At 40.6% G+C, this 12,576-nt stretch overlaps 1 protein-coding gene across 1 annotated transcript in view; it reads left to right on the top strand.

Annotated features, from left to right (window-relative positions):
• The window catches only part of myo10l3 (myosin X, like 3), a 50,792-nt gene that overhangs the window by 9,206 nt on the left and 29,010 nt on the right, over positions 1–12,576 (top strand). The window contains 4 exon segments of the mRNA XM_017040123.2: positions 6,091–6,189; positions 10,646–10,804; positions 12,178–12,365; positions 12,529–12,574. Of these exon segments, the coding sequence (XP_016895612.1) occupies positions 6,091–6,189; positions 10,646–10,804; positions 12,178–12,365; positions 12,529–12,574 (492 nt within the window).

Raw genomic sequence — 12,576 nt, 5'->3', positions numbered from 1 at the left:
TCTGTATTGATTTTTTTCTGTTATATGAGACAAACCTAATTCCCAGATAAGTTGAAAGAAAAAAAGTTATTATATCATATTTAGAATCTTGATTTATCTTGATTAATAATGATTAATCGTGAATAACTGTAAATATCTACGGCTACTGGCTGAGATAAATCAGTTTAAATAACTTAACTCCTGAAAATAGGAATAAAAGTACAAATATATATTCATTTATTTATTTACCATGTGCAAGGGCAAGAGGCAGGATACCCCCGTCGACAGTACGCTAGTCCATTACTGGGCCACGTACAGAGACAAGAAACCATTAATGGCCCATCTAAGGTCAACTGAGCGTGAACAGTTCACACTGATCCTGCATGTTTTTAGACTTTGGGAGCACGAGATTGCCTACAACGAAACTCTTTGAATCCTTTTTTTGTAACTGCCAAAGATTCACCCACGTCACTGAGCTCTATATTCTAGTTCGTGTTGCATGTTTAGACGGTGTAGCCGCTGTACTGCAGATGAGCGTTGTAGTGACGACGGTGGAGAAGTGACGGGAACAGAGTCAGTATATTAGCAAAGAGCCGCACGTCACATTGGTTGGAAAATGGTTGAAATTAAGTGAATAGAACACTTTTCCTTTCCCTCAAAAACCACTACTAGTGGGCAGTAAAGTCAGGGAAATTTAACCCCTGACTGACAAACTGCATCTCAACCATGTTGGTTTTATTCAATAAGTACGTTATTTTTCATCATAATTGATAGTCCTGACTCATAAAACGTGTTCTTTTTTTGTCAACAAATTGATGTGCGAGGTGCACACAGGAGGGCTCAGCAGATGTTCGGGTTATGTGCAGGATGTAGAGCTTTTACTCCTCTGGGAATCTTGTAGCCCAGAAAACCACAGAGGATTCTGCCCAGTTTGTGCTCATGACTCAGCCTTCTTTTTTTAATTCCACCAGCCTCTTGGCAGGGTGCTCCTCGTGCAGCTCGGTCAGCGTCGAGGAGATGTGGTCGTGCTGTCTGTTTTCAATTTAGGTTCACTTCATTCCACCTTCGAACTCCACTGGTCTCGTCTGAGTGAATCGTGAACAGGCAGCCTTTATTCGCTCTCTAACCAGTTAACCAGTTAACGTCTGAGTGAATCGTGAACAGGCAGCCTCTAACCAGTTATCATGAAGGCACTTGGTATGAGTTATGCAGCCTTTATTCGCTCTCTAACCAGTTATCGTGAAGTCACTTGGTATGAGTTATGAACTTGCAGAAACAAATTATGAATTTTACAGCTTCCCAATTTCTTGATGTTTTTTTGTCACAGTCAAAAAGTACCAAGATGTATTTTTCAACGTTTATAAAAAAATAGCAAAGGTATTGAGATCTGAGTGATCATTTAGAGGAAAATTCAAGCAAAGCAGGAAACACAGCATAAAAGTTGACAACAAGTGGGATTTAGAATTGATGACATGGTTACTGATGTTAAAAAAAAGAGAGTGCTGAGGAGACAGAATTCTTTATTAACTCGCATGTTGAGCCACATCTGTAAACGGTGAAGCTCTTCTGTGTTTCTTATCTTTTTTATGGTCTCTGAAAGGAGAAACATTAGAGCGAGCATCACCGTAACCTTTGACCTCGGTAAGTGTTAGTCATCCACTCCGTCAGTGCCCAGGACTTCACATCTGTCCAGGAGCAGTGGAGTCACAAAGGTCTGTAAGCCTTTGAATTGTTATGATAAGGCTGATGAGTGATGTTAAAGGAAACCTTCACCAGAACAGAAGAAGTGTTTCACAGAGATCACACGCTGGTCCTCGGCACGACACGGGTCTTTCAAGATATTAGCATTTCATAAGCGACTGCTCAGCTGTGTCCGAGTCGGGCTGTATTAATGAGCTCTCTGTTCTCCCGGCTGATGCGATCACCTGATACTGGCTGGGCTCGTGCCTGCTGCCATTTAGAGAAAGAACCTTGGCACCCTCGACATCGTACAGGTCTGCCCTTAAATATTTAAGGCTCACTCATTAGCAAATCCCTGAGCCTGATGTGGCGATACAAACACACAAGAAACTCAAGACTCCGGGATCACATCATTCATCCCGTGTGGTTTCTGTGTCAGAAGGCATGATGGGACGTCGGACGGAGTACTGCCTGTTCTAATGGATCAGATCACATCAGCACTCGGCTCTGCTCATTGACTTAAAAGGCAGCGAAATTAGCCTCAGTAGGAACTATTAAGTTAGCAGAAGAACATAGTTCTTTCCAGGTATTATTGAGTAGGAATGACAGGTTCTGTGTTTCCACTGAAGTATCAGTTTGTACCAAGTACCCAGTGACTCAAGCCAGTGATGTTTAACACAACCCGACACTTGTGTCTTTTTGAGTACCAGCTGGCCTTTGTTTGGGATGTTTCTGCTTGGTTAACTTCAGAGCTTTCAGTCAGGTCTTAAAGATGGAGGGGACAAAGGGGCGGAGCTTCAGTGACACCATCTGTTGCTCAGACAATACATCCTGACTTCTTTTTCAGCCCCTGGCTTTAGACACACATATGCCTGTGTTTGGGAATAAAACAAGTGGACACATCTGGTATTGGCTTTCTTGAGAGTCACCGATGCCAACAACTAAAATACTATTGACAGGTGCCATTGACACACACACACACACACACACACACACACACACACACACACACACACAATAACAATGGCTTTTAAAATGAATGCGTGAATCGCATGAACTAATTTGTGAATATTAATCAGAACTTTTTAAAGCCTGGGGCAGAACAACACTCCACTGTACATCTGACTGTTTCACCAACCACCCACTGATCGCTGCTCTAATACACAGTCTCTGCCCACATTGTTATTTGCAAATACTGTGTGGGATTTTTTTTTTTTTTCACAAACCACCTTGAGCTCAAAATACCATCCCAACGCCCAGCATGTGTTTCAAGAGGCTTCAGCTTCAGGTCAGACGCCCAGCTTGCGTCATTCCAGCCCCTGTTATTTGTCTGTCAGTTGCAGTAATATATCCAGCAATTTTCTTTGTTGTCATATTTAAGAATGTTACAGCCTATCAGGTTAAATCATGATTACTCTACAGCTCAAAAACTCTAATGTTTTGGCCGCACTAATAATAGATTCTAAATCACGATTAATCTACAGCTCAAAATGTTTTGGCAGGACTAATAATAGATTAGATTAGATAACTAGATCTTCATAGAGACGTGAGGTGCTATTTTTTTCTTCGGGTCTGTCAGTAGGAGGCAGGTGAAATCATTATTTGAAGTTGGTCTAACATCCATGTCCACCAATCATCAGTGGGGTAAGAATGTCAGTTTTCTGCCCAGAAGTCCCGCCTTGTCTAATCTCAGCTCCTCACACACCTTGTGCTGATCTGGCTAAATATGTAGGGTTGTGTCAGAATCTGGTGCAGAACCTGTGCCAACATTATAATGTTAATGACCTGGGGTGGGCTTGACAGACAGAACATGTCAAAGGTTTTGTTTTATCATCTTAACATGTATTTTAAACTTATTTTAATATCATGAAAAAAAAAAAAACCATTGCATTGATATCTACACATTGCATCTCTTCCTACTATAAAACTGACTCTGCACAGGATGAAATGTTGGCTTTTGGCAATGTTGTACTGACATCCAGTCACTGATCTTCAGTTTCTCTATATGAAAAGCACTAATCTTGTTAATATCTGTGGAGTATTAATCTTCTCAGTGGACGTCGTGAACTCATTTAAAGCAGCTTTCCTGTGAACAGACCACGGTGCCAACTGGTGCCGCTGGTCAGCACCCAACTGACCAATCAACGTGAGGACGCTGTGTTATTATTATCATTGTCCTGATGTTTCTGTTTGCTAACTTCCTCTCTCTTCAGACAACGGTAGACGAGACATATCAGGCACCTGCCCACCCACCCCCCAAACCTCCTCCTAATTTACTCGATCCCCCTCCCTACTCTCCCCTGTGATGTTAGAGAGCACCACATTTAGCTTCGCTCCATTAGCTGACAGAAAGTGAGACAAAAAAAAAATTGATGAGGGAAGTGGGTTTACAGACTGACTCAATGAGCAAAGTGACGCTCTGTCTGAGAAGAAATCCAAATAAAGACTTTAGAGCAGTCACGCCTCTGATCAAGTTAATTAAATTGATTTGAATAATTCTTTTTTTTTTTTTTTTTTTTTGTATCTGACTCAGCACAACAGACGTCACCCTAAAACTCTAGTGTATTAAACAGAAGCATCTTGATCTTTGTGCTGACCCTGGTAACAACACATTTAGGCTCCGAGGCTGTGTTTGCATTTGAGCGTGTGTGTGTGTGTGTGTGTCAGACAGTGTGTGTGAGTGCATGCACATGCAGCAGTCTGCTGTTAATACTTAATGAGGATTGATGTCTCAAAGTGGTGACCTTGTCTTGTTTCCTTGTGGAATCTATGCACATTGATACCTTTATTTTGTGCTCCGTTGGACACATAATTACCTTCATGTTAAACGTCAACCTTCATCACAGGTGACATTTCTGCTGAGTAACCGTGGTGAGTTGGTAGGACTAGCTGTGGCTTTGATGGCCAAATATCAGACCAGTTTTCCTGAAATGGATGGTTGTGAAATAGTAGTAAATTTAGGTCATTGATAATTAAATTTACTCTTGTATTTTCTTTCTCTTAATATTATCTTGTTAGTTACTACTTTCTACAAGACAATAATAATCTACTGAGATGTAACAGACACATTTGAGCCAGCAGCTAATCACAGCAGATACAACAGACCGAGCAGAAGCTAAGTTTGCTTAGCACTAATGCTAATGACCTCACAGCAGCTGGGGATATAGCTACTAAGGTAATTACACCATTGTTTTTGATCTAAAGTGTCACCTTAATAATCTTAATCTTTTATTTACTGTCATGTTTTTTTTAGATTTATATTTTTTATAGTCTTTTTCTGCCTCTTTTAACTTTTTCTTTCCTGCTAAGCTAACAGCACTTCTCACAAAGGTTTTCTTCGCTATTAATTTCTTTTGTATGTTATGTTTCACAGTATAAGACAATAATATCTTTGTTCCTTCATATGAGTTGAATACTTTTACTGTTCCTAACCCCCCCGCCCAACCATTGAGTCATATTTCTGCTTTCTAAAATACCTGTTATTTGGACGATTCAGAAGATGTATTTAGCCGGATTTTAAAATGTTCTCTTTGTCACAAAGGCCTTTTACTGACTTGGTGAATGTTTGACTAAGTCAACCCTCCAACTGTGGCAGTTGGGACTCCACACCCATTAGTTGTGGTCTAAAAGTGTATCCTCCACCATCGTCAGGAAATGACAGTCCGTCTGAGCAATCAGCCTGTGATTCCTGTTATTGCTCCTTGTTACTGAGCTGCTAACAAAACATGTCTGGGAAGGTCAGTGACTTCCAATGAATACACAAAACGCAGGAGACCGGCCCGTCTGTGGACGCTGCAGCACTAAACTGGAAGGATGATAATGTGAAGTGTGCTGTGGTTGAAGAAAGGGGGAGAAAAAAAAAGAAATTGTTGTGGACTGAGAAACATTTGTACTGATTGATTTTTTCAAAGTGGAAGGCCATCATTTGAGGCCACATTCTTCTCTACTGTGGAGCAAATTAGCCCCGCAGTGAACGACTGAAAGGCTTTTTGACAGTTTTGCTAAGTGTGTGTGGCTTTGAGTGGTAGCTTCGGTCGTCGACACACCCTTAGATCGCAGGCCAGGCAAACATCTTTTCTCCACTGAAAGTCAATGACAGTTTAATAAGGGGATAACGGTGCCAGTTTGGTGTGGTGAGGCTGTAGCTGTGGGACAGTGGTGAACTTATGAGCCGAGGAAAAAAAGTGTAGAAAACAGAGCATGTACTGTACATAATTCATCCTTTACTAGAGCGCTTTCTTTTGTCTTTCCATGTCTTAAAATAGGACCAGGAATAAACATTTGACTAATTCCAGATTTGCAGTAATGATCAGCACGTGCAGTAACATTAATAATGTGTCTCTTTGTATTTTATTTGCTGATAAAGATAACTCTAAACAAGTCCTGGGGCCCTGATGCTAATGGTGCTGTTTTGTTCCTATTGTGTTGCAGGGGGCCCGTGTCTGGCTGAGACACAAAGAGCAGCTCCTCCCCTCCACTGTCAGCTCCTGTGATGATTTGTCCCTGGTCCTCACCACAGACTATGGGAAGGTAGGAATATTTATTTCCTCTTTATGACTGGTAATTTCACTAATGATTCTTTTCTCCAAACTGTCGTGCTGCGTTTGCCGCACGAAGCATTTTTTTTATGGCTTCAACGTTGTACGTCATTTGTGGAAGTCTGTCCCAGGGCTAAGGGTTCACTTTCACATAAACTAAAATAAGCATGAGCAGAGGCAGAAGTCAGTGGAAAATGCCCAGGAAATAAATGAAACGCCCTTCTTTAATAGGAGCTTTTAATGCCTGCTTAAAATTTATGTGGAGATGTTAACAATTTGTGTTTAGACACAAGTTGTACGGCTGAGAGTTAACTAAACTTAGCCACAAGATTAAGTTTGTGCCCTAAATTATCCATGAAATAAATAAAAGATAATTAAAGCAACAGTTTATGAGCCACAGACTGTGACCGATTTTAAGAAATGCCAGAAGTGGTTTCCTTTTTTTTTTTTAATTTTGGTAAATAATCAGGATTATTTTATTGTGGCCAAAGGGTAGGAATACAAAACAAAAAACAAAAGGATTAAAAATGTTCCAGCAACAAATAAAAAACAGAAAAAATAGCACTTACTGTTAAAACAGGACAACTAAATATAGCATAAAAAAAGTTGTTGAAGACTGAACTGAACCAAAACACAGTTAGAAACAAAACCTCATTCATGGAGCTGCAGATAAAAGAGAACAGCCGTCTGACCGTGTATGTGCAGTATGTGTGGGTTAGCTGTTAGCTGTTAGCACACGTGTTTCTGTCCAGGACTCAGCAATGGAATCAACACCTTTTGTCATGAAGTTAAGAATGACAGGAATGGACTTGAATGGTGACGAGTCATACAAGTCCACGGCCTGAGCTTATCTGTTTGGCAGAGCGGGGATATCTTTGTGTCTGGAGGAAATCCTGTTGGAGAATAAAGAGGGAGAGGGAGAGGGGTCAAGTGGTGGCAGAGAATGTTTTTAAAGAACAGTTCATTTGGTGTTGAATGAGTAAATTATAAATGTTTAAAATAGAACTGGGATGTTTTTGTCTTGAGAAAAGTTAAGCGTCGTTCTCTTTGGTCTTTTTTTTGCCACTCATTTCCTAAACCAAACACAGCCACAGTTTAATGTCCAGGTCAGGACCTGGAAATGGAAGACATTCTGGTCCAAGGACTTATCATGGCCAAACGTTCAGAATGTACTGCCTATAGCTTAAGCCACCTAGCTATCAGTGTGTCTCTTCTTTTCTGGGTGTTTTTTATTCTAATGTTTTGGATGTTTTAATATTGTGCTAGTGTTAGAGACTAGAAATGAGATTAGCAGTGGATTCACAATGATTTACAAAGAAAAAAACAATTATTTACAACATATTATTACAACATAACTAGACGTCACCTGTTTTTACGTCTTATGACCCATGTTTCTATTTAATATAATGTGAATGTGAAATGTTAAAAATCTTTTTTTTTAAACAGATTTTCCCCCACTTTACCCATAATCACTAACAAAGTCACTGGATTCCTCTAGTACAGGCATGGGTAATCTAAGGCTCGGGGCCCAGATGTGGCCTGTTCAGCTTTTTAATGCACGTTTCCCCAATAGTTGGTGTAGAAAATGATAAAATCATTTTAGCCTTTATGCATGACTTTTACATGTCATTTATCTTAGATCACAGGAACGCTCCAGCTATCTGCTCCTTGGGGCCCCCCCCCCCCCTGTTCAATTTTAGGACAATTATGCCCTGCGAGTCAAAAAGTTTGTCTACTCCTGCTCTAGAATGTTGAATACAGTGCATCACATTCCCTCAATTTGAGGCTTCCACTGGAGGTGCTGTTCTGTGCTTGGTTTGAAGACTCTGTCGAACTCCTGGCATATTTATCATCATATCAGCATTCACTACTGTATTAGACTTGATGCTAAGAGTTGGGGGATTGTGTGTGTGTGTGTGTTTGTGCCAGATGGCACCAGCTGGATTAGCAGTGTGTGTGTGCGTTAAACCCAGACGGAAGCAGACACGAGGGAAAACAGGAAGAGGCTCTGAACAGTCACCTGAATGAAGGAGCTGCTGCACTGAACAATGGAGCCACATTGGACTGGGCTGGTCTGTGAAGACCTACATTCCACATAGACTGCACGTGGCTTGTCAACAGTTTGTCTAGTGACAGAGATCTTGTTAGTTCCACGGTCGTGTGGCCTACTGCGCACTTTCCGAGGGAGTGAAATAGGTCTTTGATGCCTCCTCAGTGTTTTTTTGTTTCTTGGTTATTGGTCAAAGGCGTCGTTGTGTGGGTTTTAACGTTACTGATGAGCATTCATGAGCGTGATCACAGCAGTAACTCATGTTCAAACACAAACATCATTGTTTGTCAGCATCTGTGTCTGAGTCAGCAGGCTCTGTTTTTTGAGATACATAACGATTTCTTACTAAATGACTTCCTTGAATCCTTTTTCATAACCTGCCATTTTGACCTCATGTCACAATTAATTCCCATTTCACTGTTTTGCATTGAATTTTCAAAGATTTCTGACCCATCGTGCAGGATTGAAGCCAAACAACGAGCGATGTCAGTGGGTCAAAGCCGTGCAACGTGAGACCTCCTTTGATCCCTCAGTGAGCAGCTCAGTTTTCACTTCAGAGCATATTTGATATGTCTTACACATGAAAATGTCCCCGAGGCCAGTTCTGTGAAATCTGAGCAGTAAATTATAAGGACACATAACTAAAAAGCTTGTATACACCCACGAAAATAATAAAAAAGAATGTCTTCCTCGACACTTGAAGGATGAATGTCGAAGATTCCCAGTTTGATTTGATGCTGTGTTGTAATTTGAAGTGAAGTTTAATCTTGTCTGTTGTTTTATTTTTCCTGCCTCCAGCAATGTTAGTGCAACGCTGAACTTTTGCTTTGAGAATTTGAGGAATGCTAACATTCACGAGAGACTCCTCTTAGCTCTCGTGTGTTTACTTGAATGTGTGGTGATCGTCGTGTTGGAGCACATCTGTGTCGCTCTAATGAGATGCAGGGAAAACGATTGGAGCACATTTGAAATTGAAATCATCCGGTGTATAAATCATCTCCAGCGTTGCGCTCAGGTGTTGCGGTGAGACATCAGTCACACTGAGTGACCGACGTGATACAACGTAAAGTGGTAGTGTTGATTAAAGATGTAAAATAAGTGGAGGAGGCTGTTTGATTTATTGCTCAGTGCGGCCCTGCTTGGTTCAAGGAAGGGTGGGTTTATCTGGACAAGTATGAATCTGCAAATGGATGACATCTTCTGCTCGCAGGATGACATCACTGCATGGGCTGGTTTTTTTTTTTAAATCCCCCAGGAAATGACCCTTTAAAACACTATATCATCCCACTGACAAATGCGATTGTATCATGCCTTTGTTTCAGCATACGCCTGTTTTCTTGGACTCAGAGTTTAACTGAGATTTCTTTCCGTTTTCTAACAGTTCACTTATTCTTACCAATTATTTTGTTTATTTAAATATCTCTCTTTTGTACTGGCCTTGTCTTGAAAAGCTTCCCTTGAATTAATATTTTAACAACCATTTTCCACTCAGGTTGTACAGTAGTAAACATTACTGTATATTCTGATGAAGTACACAGACTTCAATTATCTTAACTTTCCACAAACAGAGGTTTGAAGGCAGCGCTTTGATTCCAAAATAATCTGTGTGTAATGTAAACATAATGCATCACAATCTGATGAGTGTTTATTTGAGTCACATGGCTCATCTCCATGCAGATGATTGGTAGCTTTTGCATTCATGTGTATTAGAAGGTCTTTTTTATCCTGCTAAATAATTGAACTGTTGCCAATGGTTGTTGCCAAAGTGTTTTTAATTGACCTGCAGTGAGTTTAATGAGAGGTCTTGAGGTTTTCTTGTCAAGTCATTGATGTTGTTAAGTAATCAATAATATTACATATATTAATGATGAGTCCAGTTTCTTTTAGCTGGACTGTTTAAAATTCCCAATTCAATGTCCAACAATAACTATCTGTTATTATCTGTGTCTGTGGTTTAAATATGAAAAAACGTCATTCTTCCATTGGCTGAACAGCAGGACAGTAGTAATGTAGTGGCTCACCACAGCAGCAGCCTCTGCTCCATCAGTATTGATTCCAAGTCTGTTTTCCATCAAGTGACCATCTCAGCCGTGGGTTCTCTTGTCTCATGACTGGTCCATTAGAGTTGTATTAGTCTAAGGGTCTGACTCTGGTGTTTGTTGAGATGTTGTTTTTTTCTTTCTTTTTTTTCAGCTTCACAACAAGCCACACTGCTAAATCTTATTGCATTCCTTAAACAATTTTTATACGTAGAAGTCACCGTCTTAAACAAACACTTCCATTGAAAAAACATTACTCAACATTAAACCTAGATGATTTTAGATATCAGAAAGTACCGCCAGTTTTCCCTGCAGGCACTTATTCCCCCACCTGTATATCTGTGTGTGTGTCTCCACAGGTGATCTACCTTCAGAAGGAGGAGGTGAACAGAGAGACGGTTTACGCCATGCACCCTACCAGTGTCCACGGGGTGGAGGACATGTCCACACTGGCAGAGCTGCACGAAGCCGCCATCATGCACAACCTGTTTCTGCGCTACCAGAAAGATAACATCTATGTAAGGCACCAATCTGTCTCACACACCAAACATCACTTGTTTTTTTTTTCATGTATTCATTCATTCGTCTTCTTTCACCTGATCCAGACTCAAACTCAAATTCACAGTGGGCTAGAATCAAAAATTGGGATAAACTTGGGGCCAAAATTAATATTTATTGAAAATTTGATGACAATTCTTCATGTTTTCTCTTCTCTACAGATATAGAATATCTTTTCATATGGAAACAAACTTTAGTTTTGCGCAAACATTAAATCTGAAACAATGTGAAACATGTGCTATAACACAGCACATACAACGCTAATACTATAGACCCTGCCAGTTTGATATGATCTTAAGGGGTAAATTTTCTCTTCTCTACAGATATAGAATATTTCCATATGGAAACAAACATGTGCTATAACATAGCACATACAACGCTAATACCACAAACCCTGCCAGTTTGATATGATCTCAAGGGGCAAAATACAATTACACTGTGGGCCAGATTTGGCCCCCGGGCCTGAGTTTGACATGTGTGACCTAATCCTAATCCTTTTTCCAGACTCAGCCAGTCACAGTTGTCATAGGGAGAGGTTTTTTTTCCTTTGCTTTGTCTTTAGTTTGTTAGACTGGAGCATAAGGTTTAAATCTGTTTGGATCTTGTTTTTGCCACATGATAAATTGCTCTGGTAGATTAACAACCATCTCCAAAATGCCTTCAATTCTCCAAGTCCACTAAGAATTTTGGGATTAGCTCCAAAAGACAATTCTTCTTCTTCTAATTGATGGTTCCACAGTTATATAACTTCACATTCAGGCTCCAATTATACAGAAAATAAATCCTTATCAGACTGAGAGGCCGATTGAGACCAAATGTACACATACCTGACAGCAGCTCTGGTCTGTTAGACGTCCACGGTGACGTCATACAAAACACTGTGGTGAAAACCCAGGCTTTTGAGCTGCCTTGTCCTTTAACATGCAGAAGTAAACCTTTCTGTGGCCACGTCTCACAACCAGGATTATATTTTGAGCTAGAGTTTCACTAGGATTCCCTGGAAACTTTATCTAGGCCTAAAATAACCAGACACTGGGTGAATACGTTTTGGGAAATTCTATCTCCTTGTCTTATCGCAGAAGTTGAACCCAGAACAGCGTGATGACCCACAAACACACTTGCCAGAGGAATGGATCCTAAAATAGTCTCGTCCTCACTTCAAAGTAGGACATATGAAGTAGACTAAGTAGAGTATGTGCTGACCACAGGTACAGAGCATCACAGGCAGACCAGGGTGGTGGTTTGACTTACGTACAGCTGTGCTTCAGGTCTGGTTCTTACAGTGGGACTAACATTCTTTCTCCCTTTTGTCTGATTTGCCTGAATCATAAAGACAAACATCGGTTCCATCCTGGCTGCAGTCAACCCATATAAGCAGATAACCGGACTCTACGACTGCACTGCTGTGGACCTGTACAGCAGGCACCAGATGGGGGAGCTACCGCCTCATATCTTCGCTGTGGCCAATGAGTGTTACCGCTGCCTGTGGAAGAGGCACGACAGCCAGTGTGTTCTAATCAGGTGAGGACTGCAGAGATGCTGAACCTGGTCTTCAAAATGTATCATAGTGTATATACCGTAATATAAGATTTATTTAATTTATTTCTTCAAAATGTATCATAGTGTATATACTGTAATATAAGATTTATTCACCAATGTATTGGGTTTTTTTTTTCAACCCCAGTGGAGAAAGTGGTGCAGGAAAGACAGAGAGCACCAAACTGCTGCTGAA

Source organism: Cynoglossus semilaevis, chromosome 16 (assembly GCF_000523025.1).
Source record: "Cynoglossus semilaevis isolate Cse_v1.0 chromosome 16, Cse_v1.0, whole genome shotgun sequence".
NCBI lineage: Eukaryota > Metazoa > Chordata > Actinopteri > Pleuronectiformes > Cynoglossidae > Cynoglossus > Cynoglossus semilaevis.
This window is presented reverse-complemented; position numbering and strand designations above follow the sequence as displayed.